Source organism: Vanellus vanellus, assembly GCF_965231255.1.
Source record: "Vanellus vanellus genome assembly, chromosome: 17".
Taxonomy (NCBI): Eukaryota; Metazoa; Chordata; class Aves; order Charadriiformes; family Charadriidae; genus Vanellus; species Vanellus vanellus.
The window spans coordinates 9,665,221-9,682,698 of record NC_138922.1 but is presented as its reverse complement, the minus strand read 5'-3'; the positions used below and the strand labels follow the sequence as shown (position 1 = coordinate 9,682,698).

The window sequence follows — 17,478 nt, the reverse complement described above, 5'->3', positions numbered from 1 at the left end:
ACTGTTGTCCATACATATAACAAATCACAACATAATTACGTGAATTGCTTTCTGCAAAGTAGGTTGCTTTAAAAAGCTTTACAGAAACTAGGTTATCTTAAAGAACACCATGATACAGAGCTGTTCTAAACATCTGCCCAACATTTGGAGTCATCTTACATATAATAAGATCTCCAATAATCTCCTCCCAACAGTTACAACGCTGTACAGGCACACATTTTACCTTTGAATCCAGTAAGTTGGCAATTTCATTGGCCCCAAATGTTACAGACTTTTGGCCATCATCTGTTGCATTCAATTGCACGGAGAACAGATTCCTTGAAACTTCAACGAAATCTAAAAAAACAGTTTAGATTTTGTTGCTGCAGTCTACAAGTTCAGTTTAGTAGCAGCAACACTGACACAACACAACTATCACAATGTACAGCTATCCTTTATACATGCAGCATCTGCACTCCGTAAGTTTTCTGAAGGAAAATATAGTTCATCCACAATTTTGTCAGACACACCTCTCTGAACAGAAACATTTGGTAAAAATAAGAACAAAAATGTTCAAAACAGGTCTTGGGATGAAATACCCTTGAATCAGGTGGGACGTTGACCTTGAAAGTACCTGGTTACAGATACTCCGCATTTGGCAGATCCCTGTGAAAAATTAAAAGAAATCTGCACGCTGGTTATACACCTGCCTTTCCCAGTGAATTGACCTTACTAGAAGCGACACAGTGTCTCTGCAGAAAAAGAGAAAAATTTGTGGTAGCGTTCAGCTCATAGTTTCCTTTGCAGGTCCTTTAAACCCCTGGTAAAGACCTCGTAAAATCGATGTTGACCAGGTTGAAAGTTTCAAATACAAACACCAGAGCAGCCTCAATCCACATGGCTTGGATTACCCACTCATTTTGAATGCATAAAAAAAAAATAATTTGCTGCTGTATGAGAGAAAAGTGGAAATGTAAAGGTCAGTTTGTTTACACCACATAAAACCTGACAGAAGATCCAGTATCTTTCTTGATTAGGTACTTGAAAAATGCAGTGTCTTTTTAGATGGATAAGTACAAGAAATTATTTTTCATATACTAGTGTTTGATGCTGTTTTTCGTAAACTTTAGGAAAAGTGAAATTCAGTTTTAGCATCAGAACTATTATATGTCTCACAGTATATGATGAATATTCTGAAATTACTAGTGTCATCTACCAAAATTGCCATAACCAACAGAAGCAACTCATCCCCATCAGACTTAGGTTTAGCTAGAAGAAGAATCATGATGGTCACCATGCACATCTCTTTCTATATGCAATAGTTAAAATGTTCTTGCTTCTCACAAACGAAGCAAGTTAAATAATCCATCAGTTTAGTTGCTTCAATAAGTCTCTTTAACCATCAATACTCTCCCAAGTAATTTTTGGAACAATTTAGGAATCTGTGAGCACAAAATCAAAACTTTCTCAAGGCTGCTCTTAAACAGATACATTTGTGATTTGCTTTCCAATTACTTAGTTTCAAAATTCCAAGATTATTTTTACACAGTAGAATAAGGTTCTTGCCTCAAACTATAATTTTATTTGCAGCAGCAACTCAATACTGACAGAAAATATATTAATGGTTATTATGTATTATTTCTATATTCCTGCATTTTATTCTTTTCCACGGTAATTAACAAATTATTACCTCCAAAAGACACTGTTCCGTTAGAATCTTTCTGAAGTTGCTGCCTTAGGGCTTGCTGCTGTTCATCTGTGGGCTGAATCCCAAGATAATTCAATGCCTGGAAGGAGAAAACTTATTTTGGAGAAAAAAAGGACTAGGGATAATGACTGCAGGGACATAGGGGAGTAATTAAAGAGCTATACTTCAAAGAGCCTTTGTATCATAGTACACTCTCACTGATAACACTTTTATTCCGGAGACACTCCATGTCTTTTACTTCCAATTGAGAGATGTTCAGATATTATTTAACCTTGAATACAGATGAGTGTAATAAGCAAACCCCTTTGTCCTTAACAACTGCCTTAAAAATTCTGAGGGATGTTCAGATTCCCAGAAGAGTTAATCAGTAATTAGATTAACAAAAACAGTAATTTGCCCAATATATAAAATGAAATATTGCCTTACAACCTGAAGGAACCGTCCGAATAGAAAATTTGAGGTATAATTTATACCTGAAAGTTTGTCAACCAAGAAATATTCTCCAGATGGTTTACTTGCATCATGAAGGGGGGAGAAAGGAAAACTCAAAAGACTGTAAGTATTTACCCTGTCCAGCTTTTCTGCTTTGAGACGAATAGTAGAGTTCCTTCCTCGCAGCTCATAATCATCATTCTGGCTGGGGGCAATAACTAAGAAGTAATAAATTAAAATTAAATAATGATACAGTTGTAACTATTGCTTTGAAAGATTTTTTGAAGTTCTGCTCATCAAATGGATGCCAGCTAAATACACACTTGCCACAAATAAATGTTAATATTTAGACTGACTTTTTTTTAAAAAAGGATGTAATTGTAATAAACAAAAATTTGGGGTATCAACCACTTAAACTATTTATTCACATCAAAAAGTGACAAGAATCAAAATTAGCAGAATGAAACCAGAAATAACTTTGAGCGATCCATCGAGCGCATGGCTCATGCGTTTGTATTTTCTCTTCTCTCAGAGATACACATTTACTCTGGAAACAGAAGGGGAAACACACTTGTGAGTTCTGAGAAAGACCTTTGAGAGGCACCTCCAGCGTAATCAACAGTTCCCAAACGCATACCCAGGGATCTAGAAAACACTGTGGGAAGGGAGGGAATGACCTGTTCCCAGCTAAAGGCCATGTGGAGGTAGCTTAGCCTGAATTCCAGCAGCCTCCTCAGTACTTTTTCCTGGAGAGGATCTCTTTTCCAAGAACTATATCCATTAAGCCATCATCGATCATCCCCTTCTCTACAGTCCTTTCAGTCAGAAATACAAGTTTGCATAATTTTAGCTAGTTGCATTAATAGCTTATGGTGCACCTATTTTATTTCCAACACACGCAAAGGATTAAGCCGAGGAAAGGAAAAGCAGCTATCCCTACAAAGCAGTCCATATGCAAGATTTCAGAATAACTGCTTTTTTCTTTTGGGGTCTGTGCTTAGTTTTAATGGAACTTGAGAAATGCAGTCACAGCTTTGTTGCATTTCAGCCACGCCTGTGCATCCAACACAAGAACCAGCAACCTTTGAAGCCTTTGGTCACAGACAGTTGGCAAAAGGAGAGCTTAACTATCAGTTTCTTTGGATTTTAGATGCGTGTAGACAGAACAAATTCATAGGCTTGTTTTTTTTTCAGAAGAAAATGGAATGCCTGTTTGCGTTTATTTTTTATAAATGTAATTTAGATCTTAATTCATTATTTCATTAATGGACTAGAGAGGTACTGAAAGCAAACCGAGCATTTGAAAACTAAAGGATCTTGCAGTTTGAGATTCTCTCTGAAGGAACAGAAGGAATTGCATAGAATTCTTTTCCCCCCCCCCCCCCCAGTTTCACAGCATATCTGTTTCCAAGCTCAAAGTGATTTACATTCTCTTTATATGCCAAAAGCATAAACCAAAACATCTTGAAAATCTCTGACACTAACACCTCTCACATGCTATATTAAATTCTGAAGACAGTGGGCTAGAACCTCAGCTGAATTGGCATGCTTCCTTTCAACTCAGAATGGAAAAGCCTTGTGTATGAGTTTGTGCAACAATTTATTAAAATTATGCTGATTTTTCTTACAGCATTTAAAAAAACCAATCTAAGAGCTACTTTAGTTTTTCAAGGCTATCCTTGGATGGTTATCCTAGTAAAAGGGCAGCATGAGAGAAGTGGCAGCTTTGACTAAGGATGTGCTGTTAAATAAGACTAAAAGGATATGTTAAGAAACTGTGGCCTTCTTGGTTTCTTTAAGCAACAATGATGCTCCTGTGTATTGCATTATATTAACCAAGAGTCTTATATTCTGAATATACTAAAAATAGCCTTTTGTCTTGTTCGTCTGATTCAGTCCTGGTGTTTTTCATGATCAATATGAAAAAACTGTGTGATCATTAAATTCCAGGTGTATTCAACACTGCAACCTTTCCAGTTTCAGAAGTTCATATTCGGTCGGCTCACCCTTCAAGGAAGGGAGCCAACCGGTCAGATTTGCAATGTGGAGAGTGTTTCATTTAAAATCAGGATATCTAATATGGGCCATAATTAATGCATGTACAATTTAAATAACATCAGGGGAGCGACATCCAGAATGAATCACATCCTGTATGTTTGTCCTTCCTCTTCTCAGTATATCAGACATCAAGTTGAGAAGCACGGGTTATGCTTAGTTACTACGGCATGAGGAAAAAGAATATAGTTCAGGTCCTCGTATAGAAATACAGAACAGAATCAGTTATATTACTGCGTCAATTGAGACTCTCATTATTATGTCAGACTACTGCATTTGCGCTGTCTATAAATACAACGCATATTTGTTTCCCAGAGGAATTGCAATTGTTCAGTTCAGATTTGATTCTGACCAAATTCTACAACCTCTATTTTTCCTCAGTGTTGTTTTCAAAATATGTATTTAGAGATATGATCAAAGCAGCTATTGTTTTTGTTTGAATGTCATGACCATGACTCTCAAATATAAATATACACACGTATATTCTATTTGTTATTAATTGAAAAAATGTTAGAGGTCCACATGTTAATTCTATCCTCCCAATATGCTGCCCTGATTTAAAAAAAAACCAAAGTGCAAGCAGTATACATCCACAGAATTTCATCAAATCAGGAAAGCACAGTTTCTATGGCAACCTGATCTTGATCTATATGTGAGTCTTCATTATCTGGTTTCTACTGAGTCTATTATCATTACTGCTGTATAGCAAATGTTGTGATCGCTCATTTTTGTCTGGTTTCAGCTGTTTGTTAAAGACAATGTAAGTTATATTTGACAGAAGCTACTAAACAATCCATTGATGTCACTCCTTTGTTTAGTACTACAAAAATAGTGCAATACTTCTTTTAAAGACTATTAAGTCTCACTATATACTATTTTCTGTGTGGCAGTTATTGAAGAAAGAAAGGGTGGCAGGGAATTAAATCATCATTACCAGTGGCAGAGACATCAGTAGGACCGCTGTCTAGAGAACTAATCGGAGATTGGTCTCCCATCTTGACTCCAGTTTCCGTCTGTGAAAGAAAAGTAAAAGTAATGAAATACCATTTTAAAGCAGCTCACAAGCCAAACTAGGAATACACATTAATGTAAAAGAGAGGGAGAGGAAGGAAGGCCGAAGGGAGAAATAGGACTGGATAGATGAAAACAACGCTAGGAGAAAATGGAAGGCAGGGGCGGTGGGGAGAAGGAATGCCATGCAAAAAACTAACATCAGGGCCTTATCAAAACTTTAGTTAGGTTTTGAATATTGTCACAGATTAAGATAGCACACTCTCTCTAGACAACCTGTTTCAATGTTTAGATCTAATAAGGAAGAAAAATGGGCAATAACTTTAAGCACAAACATAAGAAAAACTGAGAATCACCTGGTTTGACTTTGTGTTTAACGTGGAACATTTTGTTCTTCCTTGTTCAAAGACAATACTTTATTTAGTTTTAAAAAAAGGCAATACATTGAAAATGTTTTTTGAAAAATTGGAATAATAGATTACTTTTTAAATCTTCTTTCTTACGGTCAACATTAATTCTTTACAGTAATGGTGAGCTGTATGAATTAAAACAATTGCTGCTTAGCTGAAAGAAAGGGGGAAAACCCCGCATTCTTCTATGACTGATTTTTAAGCAAAAATCTCATCATCATGGAGGAACTGTAACTTGGGAGATTGTACTGTACTCACACATATGTAGTAATCAGAGAGTACTTTATCTCTGAAATATATAACCATATATATCTCATGCTGAAACTTTACTCCCTAGAGAAACAGTAAGGAGGATTTCATATCTACAAACACAGTTAATGCTTATTTTATTTGATTTGTTTTCTTAACACAAGTCAACTAATACTCCTATTCCTCTCATCAGCGTGGTCTACTCTACTATTACACAACATGTTTTCTGGAAAAGTCTTGATATTCCAAAGAATTCATATTGTGCAGAAAAAAGAGCCAGTTATTTTCTTATTAGAATGGAAACTGAATTAAAATAACCCTATATTGCAACCATTTGCTCACTTTATACGAAGAGGAGCAACAAGTATACTCACAGCATTTGGAGTGAAGGTTGAAACAAGCTTCCCATTAGGAGATGCAAGAGAACTAAGTACTGCAGCCTGCTGCTCTCCATATGCTACCGCGGATGTTAACAGGCTTGAAGGACGTTGCGGATTCTCTGAATAACTGGAAATATTCTTTTGTCTAATAAAAGCTATCTCCCAAAAACTTTCAAACCTAAAATTAAAAAAGTTTCAACAGATTGTATACTATACTGTTCATAAGATTATACATTACTTTTGCAAAAATTAAATTTTCCCAAACACTGTGTGTGATTTTCTGTATTTATTTTTCTAAAAGGATGCTCTATTCCCCATCATTAAAAAAGGCAAATACCGTGGGTTTGGGTTTTGTTTTTTCTTTTGAAAGGAATGAAAGTATCATAATGTTACAGCTCTAAAAGGTGCATTTCCATATTTTTCTATGAAATAATACTGCAATTGAATATTTAAGGAAAATTAATATCCCTTGCGTTTCCTCTAAGTACACAAGACAAGACATTTCACATTAATCTGATCATAAATATCGTATAACAAACCATTTTGGAGGGTTAGCTGTTTGACAGTAGCAGATACCTTGTCTTTGTTCTGTTGATTATAGTTTTTGCCTCTTCATAGGAGACACCAATCATTGACTCTTTGTTTATGGATACAAGTTGATCTCCAGGCTTCAATCGTCCATCCTAACATAACAAATAAAAAACCAAACCCACAGATTTTTTATTAATTGCTAACACTATAGAAAGAACTTTAACATATTCCTCTGGATCTCTTAAGACAAGAAATACAAAGAATCACAATACATTTTGCCTGACAATCTTCCAGAATCAAACAGTGGATCAAACAATCATTTAATCACCATGACAGCAGTCATTACAAAAGCTTCATCAGACAGAACAGGTCAAAGATATTGTGTAAAGAAGATATTTGGACCCAGATGCATATTTCTGTTAAAAAGCCCCAACAAACAGGCCACAGACAGTCAATTTCCCAGCAAGGATTACCAACCCATCTGACTGCAGGAAGTTTCTTTACTAATTAATTCATCCGTGAGCTGGATTTGTATTTCAAACCCAAATATTCTTGGCTATACGTGGGACTCTTCAGGCACTTACTAGCCATATTAAATCTTAATGAGAAAACCAGATTAGTCTATTATGAATTCACCAGTCAAAACCATGATAGAAATAATATCGTCAACTTTGTGCTTCTGCTGAATTATTCAATCCAAACCTTCTACCAACGCAGGAACATATCACATTTCTGTCTCAGAGACTGTAAGACAAGACTTTAAACATGCTAGGTTAGATTTCATACTAAGATAAAGCTTTCTTCACTCACATTTTAAAACAGGCCTCAACAATTTAGCTGAAAAATTCATGTAATTTACCTATGTTTACAGTTAGTTATGACATAAATCTAATGTAATACACAATAAATCACACATAACATGTCTGTGCTCTTCAGCTCATAAGTAATTAATCATAGAATCAGTCTGACCATGTGAAACAAACTGTACAGAAGAAAATACATAGGAAATAAGTAAAATACCTTCTGAAGATCAGTATAATTTTACATATTTAATACCCACATACCATAATTTTAGCTTTGTTATTTCAAACCTGTGATAGCACTTCACTACATTTTTTTCACTTAGTGTTTCTGTTTTGATAACAGGAAAAAAGTTGTAGATCTTTTCTTTTGCCTGCATCCAGCCTATTAAAAGATCTCCATTTCAATGCTGCCCTCATGCGGCAGAGATTTAAAATATGCTCGCTACTTTGGTTTCTCAAACAGGACAACCAAGATTGGGAAATTACCTCTAATTTTGCTAATGCTACAACCTACTGCAAATTAATGGCTCAGTCTGTCTGTCGATGATGTATGACAGGCTTAAAATATATGTTTACGATAAGAAAAAATGTTTTAGAAGCCACAAGAAAATAGGAGAAAAAGAAAGAAGAATGATTATCATTTATCTACTAAAAGAAGCCCTGTAGAGAAACTGCATTTTTTTCCTTCCATCTTGGCATTTTGGGATTAACCTAAATCTGCAAAATTTCAGTCACAAATAGTTATAGACTGTTTTGGAGCGAAACTCATTGCTTGTGAAATTATTTCATACCCTCTTGCTTGGCAAGATGCAAAAACTGGTTATCAACACATTAAAGTAACCATAACAACTCAGGATGCAAAAGGAGACACTTGGATAAACATTTTTGTGTACTTGAACTGGACAGTTATTTATTTCTTTTTTAAAACTGACAAACCCTCCTGATTTATGTACTGCATTTGTCATAAGTGAAAACGGTAATCTGTACTGATTCATACATTTTATTAGTCTGCACTATCAGCATATTTTTTTACTCTAATTTGCCTACACAATGCTTTCCAACTGCAAGGATCAATTGAAGTCCAAGGGAAAGATGATTTTTGAATGGCCAAGAAGTAAAAAGAAATGCAATCTGTAGCTCTGTCTCATCCGTGCTGATTTACCTTGCATCGTGCAACCTCTTAAAGAGGTTGATTACTTTCTCATATGTAAACTGAGAAATAAAATCCTTATTTACTTCAGATTAACTCATGAATAAATTTCATTACCATGTAATCATGCTATGGTGCCGTGAGATAATTCTGTTTAAAGAGAAAGCATGCAGAAACACAAAGAAAATTTGTATTTAAAATATAACTGTATATACAAAATACTAAGGGTGGGTACTAAATGAAGGCAAAAATACAGGTGGACTGAAGGGGGAGGGAAGGAAAAAAGGTCTTTACCTTATGACAGTCACCACCAGGGATAATTTCTTGAATATATACCAAAGGCCCTTCATTTCTGTTAATTCCTCCTACAATATTCAAACCTAGGCTTGTTCCTTTGCAAACAGAGATAATCTGAAATGCACTATCCCTAAAAAGAGAAAGGAAAAAAGAAAATTATAATTACTTCACAGAACTAGATACTTTAATAAAGACTGAAGTGATATAGATCTTTATCTTACTGATCTCACAAATATGCATTACAGCAACAAACAGCAATAGTGGACGTTTAATCTCAATGTTCAAACATTACACTGCCTACTTACTACAAAATCAGCAACTTAAATTGTTACTTCTGGCAATTACAGAAAGAACTGATATATTATTTCACAAGAATAAAAGCTCCTCTCTACCATACCCAAGGCTTAAGGTAGTACCTTGGTACACCTAAACCAGAAGCATTAACTCATTAGGAGACAGTAAAATCTAACTAAGACACCGATTAATCTACTTCTACCATATAAATAAAAAATACACGAGAAAAATACCTTATTAAAACTGAAAGTTTGCAATATCAATATTACAACTTACAGGATTTAAAAGAAAAGAAAAAGTTGAACCCTTAGCGCTCAATCTAAAATTTTCCTGAGCAGCCAAACACACTGTTTTCTATAGCTCACACAAAAGAGTTAGAGTCAGTTCCGGAAATTACTTTGCAAGCTTTGGGGATGGTACTGGGACACAATTATTTCTGCCAATGGTCGTGATATTATCCTTTGGATGCAACTGAGGACTCTGTGACCTTGAGGATGAGCCAGAAGAAGCGCTGTCTATAGATTTTGCTTAAAAAGAGAAACAATGAAAAAAAGAAATAACACACACATGGGAAAAAGCACAAAGTTTCAACTCATGTAAGCAGAGCTCAGTGGGACTATTTTCATGTTAGAAAACAGACAAACTATAAGCAATCAAATAACCAAAAGAAAGCTTAAGTCGACACAGCTAAGAACTGTGAACCACCCAGGGTTCCAGGAGTAATTCTTTAAAATACAGCAAGTGATGAATAATCACTCACGCTATATAAAGGCATCCTAATTAAGCAACCGTTCCACGAGGATTAGAATTTATGGTATTCTAGCTCAAATTTTTATTAGTACTTTGAAATACTATGGTACATTTAATCTACAAATACCAAATACTTTTCACATTATTCATGAAGTACAATTGCTGAAAGTGGGCGGCAGTATATTTATTGTCAAAGTTGGGGAAACTGACACAGAAACCTGTGAAGTTACATGTTTAGACTACAAACTAAATGTTAAAGCCTAAGTGAACATGTGTGTTTCGCCTGACTTTCAGCCACTTCCTCCAATACGCCCCCCCTCCCCTCCCCCGAGAAGAGTTTTCAGTGCCAGCTCCTACTCCACCCAGGTATGACTATTATTGTCCTACAGGATTATGCCAGACTAGGAAGCAATCTCTCACCAGCTAAGAGTTGTGTCGGAGAACTTCTTGCGGAGCTGGTGTCACTGTGAGAGCCGTACTTATCCATCAGGTCAAGAAATTCTTTCCTGTGGCAATAAAAAGATCGTCTCCATCAGGATTTGGCAGTAGTTTAAATGCACCCTTTGAAAGCTGCTACTGTTTCTACTCAATGGTTACCCTTCCTCAGAGAAGGAAGCTCAACCTCAACTGAGAGAGGAAAGCTCTATCAAATGTTCGGAAGAGGCGAGAAAAAGATAATGAACTATGGAAGGATAAGGATGGAATAGCAATAACTATGAAAGAAATGGACTGTTGGTAGAAAAGCTTAATTGTTACCTCTCTTTACCCTGGATTTCAAAACTTTAAAAACTTGTAATTCAAGTCAACTACAGATAGTAAGGCAGTGGCATTACTTAGGTCCAGAACAAGTCATTTGTATTAGAAGGAATCAGATAATATACCTATAGCGTACTCATATTTTTAAAGAATGCTGTTAGTTCAACTATACTGAACTAGAACCCAGCAAAGACTGGCCAACAAAGCACTAGCACCTAAAAAAAAAGGATAGAAGAAATATTTATTAATTATTCAAGAATGAGTAAAGCAGGTGCAAATTCTTAACTTCTATTTAGCTTTCTCAGAAATTTGCAGCCTGTTTCATTCTATATTAAATATCGTATGTGCTTAGGCTATGCCTATTTTTTTCATTATAATATCTTTTTTTAAATTCTTGGTCAGGTGTGCTGTTGAAAAAAATAAAAATAAAAGCAGTTGTTCTTTGAAGAAACCAATCATATTGTAACAAACAGGCAAAAAAGCGACAAAGATGGACATCCTGTATTACATGCATTAAAAAGAAAAAACCTCTTGATTAATCTAATACTGAATGCAGCCTAATTAAAAAAAAGTTTGTAATCTGAGCTATTATTACCTCAGTGATAACAGATTAAAAAATTAAAAATAATCTAGAGTGATGTAAGACAGAAACATCAGCAAATTAATATTACAGAATTAGCGAGAGAGAACATAAATTAACTGATTGCAGGGAACGTAATTCCCAAGTAATTCCAGTGACTGCAGAGGGTTGTTGGAAACTGCTGGATGAATTATTTTTTAAAAAATGACAAAATTTATTGAACTAATGCCAGACCCAGGGAACACACATAGACAAAGTTGAGTGTAAATCAAACAATCTTTTAGCACAGGAATGTGCAGTCACAAGAAATTAATTCACAGGTGTCTGAGTGAGGGACTGCACACAGTGGCAAATTCTGCACAGGCCTTTGGGCATACCACCAGAACGGCAAAAGGACTGACGGATTTTAATTATTCAAGGAGTTTAGAGGAACTAGGTCAGTATGCTTTAGATAAAAGCAGATTAAGAGTGAACCTCACATACATCTAGGCAGCCTGAAAAAAAGGAGAGATCAGAGGCTACAGGGTGATTCAACTGTCTACCAAATATAAAAAATAAAGGAGCAGAAAAAGGAAGCTTAAATCAGATAAAAAAAAGGCGAAAGGAATTTAGAGAAAATTCCTTTACAGAGAGATTACTCTGTAAGTGGAACATCCCAGGAAAGGCAAACAACAGCAGATACTCTTGCAATGATTATCAAATATAGTTACATAAAAGTCATTTCCTCCAGCGATTTAAGTCAAAAGGAGATACAGACCTAGATCCTAGGATTTCCGATGATCCTCTGCCAATATTGGTTTATATGCTTAACTTTAAACAGCAAGGTTAAAGCAATATTTAACATAAATGTCCTTATAATGGAAGTTTTTGGACTACTTGCTGCAGTGAACAGTTTAACCTACTTATCCAAACTAATTCAAGCTCATTAAAGATTGAAAAGCAAACTCCCGAGCGGAAACAATAACTACGTCTGCCTTTTTTCAGAAAGCAAGGCCAGCTTAAATCATGCAGTTCTGTGGTACTATTGACCTAACATATTCCTCGTTTTTTATTATTTTAAAATGTGAGAAGGGCTACAAAAATTACCACAGCAAATAGTTTTTAGTGGTATTAGCTGGTAACATAACATTCCAATCCTCTTCATTAAATTGAAATCGGCCTGAGCTTGCTGCTTCAGTTGATGCAAATAGTCTCAGTATGAATTGGTACCAAATACTACACAGAAAAATGTGACACGTGGTGCAATTTTGTGATTAAAACTAATCTGAAAGCAAAATACACGCAAGCCCGCCCAGCCAACCTTAGATAGAGTGTTGGCTTTTTATTAGTTTTGAGGTTAAAACAATGTTATATTTTTCTCTTACTTTGCTTCTTCATCTCTGGCAACTAGCAGAGACATGTGATTAGATGCTGATGCTGTTCGCAAGATGTCAACAGCCCTAGAAGGGGGGAAAAACAGCCAAATAAATATACCAGGGTGCTGTCAAGAAGTACACGGTGAGTAATGCTAAAAGACCAGGAAAACGAAAAAATTCTTAACGTAGTTAATAATTTTGACTGCCAGATACAGAGACAAAAGCTTAATTAAGCACTGGAGAACGGAGCGAAAGACAGCCTGTGGTGAGGCTGTGCCTGGGGACAGGAATAAACCAGGATTGCCCTCGCTTTCCCTTCCCTTTTGTCCCCATCTCTCCTTGGTCCTTTCTACTGCCTTCCTGGGCCTCCCTCAGGATTAACAGCTTACACCAGAGAAAACCAACCGCTCGGGTACACTTCATTGCTCAGGATTTCCCTCAGCACGGTATACTGCAATTTTTCTTTGGATTTTAAATCTGCATCTGCAGCACCAAACTGCACTGATCTCTGGTGATGCAGCTACAGAAACCACCCAACGTACTCTACAGACTTTTCTAAACAACTTCTCCTTTGTAGCCGCATTACAATGACGCTTGTTAGCTGCCTCATTTACATTCACCGGTATTGAACCAACAGATAGATACAAAAATATTTTAACAGCTTAGTAAGTTTTAATGCTATTTTCACACACACTCTATAATTTACATCATTAAGAAACTAGCTTGTTCCGTCATTACAAAACCATCTAAGGTCCTGTCATTTTTCCACGATGGTTTTGCTGAATTAGATTCACAGGATAAATTAATTGCCAGTTGAACTCTAAGGACCTCAGTAGAGTTGTGCTCTTTTAATCAGTGGTCAATAATCTCCAAAAAACCCCCATACAATATTCCAAGCTCTAATAAACATTTAGTAATCAGTACAAACATACCTTTCATTGGTTACTCCAATTAAGTTTTCTCCATTGACATCCAAAATTAGGTCCCCAGTGAGCAAACGGCCTGGTAATAAAGTCAACAATAATGCATGAAGCAACAGGAAAACGGTGAACATATTACAACACGGTAATAAAAAAAGGCTTTTTCTTTCCATTTTATGTGATCTAACAGAATAAACAACCTTATGACTTTTAGCAGATTAGGTTCTGATCCTAATGAAGCTAGGGCATTGTCATAAGACTAATAACTATCTATTAGTCTTATTAACCACAGAATAGTTACTGAAAATAAGTGTTATTTAACTATTTGTATTATTTGCACATAGCACAAATATTTGTGGGACTGGAATTTACATTTCATAGTTGTGGAATGAACTTCCAGCTGAATTGTGCTTTTAACATACACATAAGTTACCACATATAAATACATTAATGTTTTATATGTTAACAAACACACCTAAAGGATTTTTTAGAACAACTTTTATTCTTAACTTTCTGCAAATATCAAGTTCAGAAATTATCACTTTTGAAGTCGACTTAGATCATTTTAAATGATTGTTCTGCACAAGACCAGATGGAATCTCAAAAACCCCCATATACAGACCTAGGACAGAAGTATATTCTGTAACTTTATTACTGCACTCTATCAAGTATAATTTGTTCTTTCAACACTGAATATATAAACCACCACTTAAAAAAAGATTAAAAAAAATAATTATCAGAACTCATTAAAAATACTGGTTCTGTAAAGGAAAGACCACTCTTATCCCTCATAAATTAAGAGGTTCAGCATCTCGGCACTTATTTAGCAGTGAGTGCTGAAAGATTGCCAATTGCTTTCACACCAGCCATATCTAGATTCGAACACATTTTCAAAAACTGGGAACATTAAAAAATTTCTCCATGAAGGGTCCAAGCTTCATTTCTCTGTCTCACAGTAAGCCCCAACATCATGAATCCTGACTAAACCACGCTATTTTAAATATCCTTATCCACAAAGTAAAAGAAAGAAGACTTCTTTTGACTTCTTTTTATATGCAGCATGTTTGTAAGAAAAAAATTAAAACTACTTACTATCTACAGCAGCAACCCCTCCGGGTAGAATTCTCTTTATGAAAATCCCATAATCTTCTGCTGTTTGTGCCCGATAACCTCCAATAATTTTGACTCCTGCAGAACAAAGAAACAAGCAAGAAATTGGTTATTCCACCTACTGTACTACATGGATTTACAGTCAAAACCATAAAGGCCAGATAAATTAAATTTCGACTGATGACAGTGTGAACTGAAAAGCTCACCGGGTGCTTTTAGACTTGGTTTACTCCAAATCAACAGAATGTGCAATCTAATTACCTAATCCATTTTGGCAATCAGAAAAAGAAATGCGGTGAACAGCTCGATTGATTCCGTGAGGGCCCATAATAGTCCTAAGGAATAAAATAAAAGTAATTAAATCCCTAATTACAGAAATGTATGTAGAGCTATGTTAATATAGAAGAAATTACAGTGACCGTGTTTTTAACTCTAATACAAACCAAACCCAGTTTTCTACAACTGACAGCTTCATATTGTTTGATACACCTGTGCCACCCCTTCCCCCCAATGAAAAATCAATCTCCTCACAACAAATAAAAGATGGTAAGGTAAAATAAAGTGTTAGTAGAATTAAATAGAAACAAAAGCCCACAACCTGGCCCAGGTTAGCATTTAGGCAAGAAAAACACCTCATAATGTCTTAGATCAGGTAATGAATATTAAACCACAGTGTATAAAAAAAATATTTTTTAGGATATCTAACATATAACTTTGTGTTTATTTATGAATATAATCTTTTCCCTCGACTCTCACTTCTTCAGTCAACATTGATTTATTTCTCTGGTTTAAAAAAGGCTTCTTTCCAAACTCTACTGCCGGCTCCCCCTGTGTACCCTCCCACCCCAAAACAAGATCCCCGGATGGCACTTGAAATTGTCTAAAGGTAGATGAGTATTTTGCAGGCAGTTAATAATGGTAAAGAATTAAGGAAAAATACAAAGTAAAATTATAGTTTTGAAACCTAAATTTACAGTTCCATCAGAAACACGACCAGCATACTGCTCTGACAATGCAAAGCGTTAAGAATTCCTATAAATCCAATTATCCTTAACCACTTCTTGTTTTAATTTAGATGACTTATTATAAAAAAATCCAAGTTGCATCCTAGCTCCTTTGTCCTCCCACTGTACCGTTTTTGGAGAAGATTCACCGGATCCCTTCTAGAAAAAAGCAGAAGCACCACGTAGGCTCTTCTGCTTTGACCTACATATTGTTCTTTATTAGACAGTGAGTTGCATTTTCTAGAGCATGATGTTAAAGTGAAATGGAACAACTAGAATTCATTAGCGGGGGGGGAAAGAAGATCAAAGTGGAGGACATAGTGACCCAAATCCTCCCACGCAACCAAATCCAGCACACAACCTGAACTCCATGCCTGAAACTGGGGATTTCTGCAAAAGCCGGAGTACACGTCATTAGAAGGTGCTGTGCCAGAGGGAAGAGAGAAGTCCAGAAGGTCCAAATGTCCCTAAATTCTAGCACCAGGCAAGAGATCCAGCTTCTAAAGAACATCCCTACTTCTTTGGTTTTCTGTAAGAACACCCGATGAGTTTTTTAATCAAGGGATAAGCACTTACTCTGAAAAGCAACAATTTGTTCCGCAACATCAAATTCTCAAGTATTTGCAAAATTAGCTTGTGCTTTAGAAAGGCTGGCCACAAGAACATACCTAATAACTCATCTTTAGAAACAAACAGCATGCCTATGCTTCAGACATTGTACAATTTTCACTTTAGTATTCTTCACAGTGTGTGTTTCATAGGATAAAAAGCAGTGATGAAACCTAGTTAGTGTATTTGGCCACTGACAAGACTGCAATGACCTTGCTACTGCGCGACAGGACACAAGGCACACTTTGCAAGGCTAAAAGTGAACCGAACTGCTTTATTTAAACATAGTCTGAAAGGAAGAATAAATCCTTAAGTCTGCTATTTCTCTAACAAGACTTTTTTGACAAACTACTTCCATACAACAGCAGAGTATTTTGCATTACTGCCCGTGCCTGCTACTGTCACTTCAAGTATCTGTTCTGAATTTAAATTGTTTTGAAGCTGAAAGACGACATACTAGTCATGCTCTTTACAGGCCTGTCCTGATTTGTATCCATCTTTGAAAACGTAGAGAAGGAACACTGATCTTAAAAATAAGCAAACAATTATTCTATCTTTCTTCTGTCTTGCCGTTTGCTACTGTGCTCTGTTTCGTGCTCTCAGCAGTTTTCACAAAAATAAAAAAGCAAGAACAAACATTGTTTCAGCCTCGCAAAGAAGTTTACTTTTGTGAAGTCTTAAAAGATCAAATCTCAGACTTTAAGTCTAAAGTTCAGAGTTCACCAGCAATGGTAGAACCTATTTACATGCTACCATATAAAATGATCATGAAATATGATCAAATCTAGGCACAGAAGACTTAATAGGACAGGATCTACACTTCTAGAAGTAACAGGCAATACTTTCAAAAGAGAGATCCTAATTAACGTAAAATGTATTCTGACAGGGAGCATCCGGAGAATACACAAACTAATAGTTGACAACGGAGAGGCGTAAGATACCTCCGAACCAGTGAACTTACCATGATGTCGCCAGCTACCACGAGACAGGGCTGATGCTTTGAACAGACACCTTTACAAGGCATTCAATTGTGTTTGTGCTCTAAAGACTCAGTCCCCTCAATACATGAGGTTTAAAATTATTTTATCTCATAAA

The 17,478-nt window shown here is 35.9% G+C and overlaps 1 protein-coding gene across 1 annotated transcript in view; it reads right to left on the bottom strand.

Annotated features, from left to right (window-relative positions):
- STXBP4 (syntaxin binding protein 4) overlaps window positions 1-17,478 on the bottom strand; it is a gene marked incomplete at both ends in the record, with an annotated part of 78,530 nt that overhangs the window by 56,066 nt on the left and 4,986 nt on the right. Inside the window, 13 exons of the mRNA XM_082492247.1 lie at window positions 224-336; window positions 1,670-1,766; window positions 2,255-2,337; window positions 5,109-5,187; window positions 6,219-6,402; window positions 6,801-6,907; window positions 9,003-9,135; window positions 9,697-9,826; window positions 10,470-10,555; window positions 12,750-12,824; window positions 13,673-13,742; window positions 14,753-14,848; window positions 15,032-15,105. Of these exons, the coding sequence (XP_082348373.1) occupies window positions 224-336; window positions 1,670-1,766; window positions 2,255-2,337; window positions 5,109-5,187; window positions 6,219-6,402; window positions 6,801-6,907; window positions 9,003-9,135; window positions 9,697-9,826; window positions 10,470-10,555; window positions 12,750-12,824; window positions 13,673-13,742; window positions 14,753-14,848; window positions 15,032-15,105 (1,327 nt within the window). The remainder of the gene's footprint in view (window positions 1-223; window positions 337-1,669; window positions 1,767-2,254; window positions 2,338-5,108; window positions 5,188-6,218; window positions 6,403-6,800; window positions 6,908-9,002; window positions 9,136-9,696; window positions 9,827-10,469; window positions 10,556-12,749; window positions 12,825-13,672; window positions 13,743-14,752; window positions 14,849-15,031; window positions 15,106-17,478) is intronic.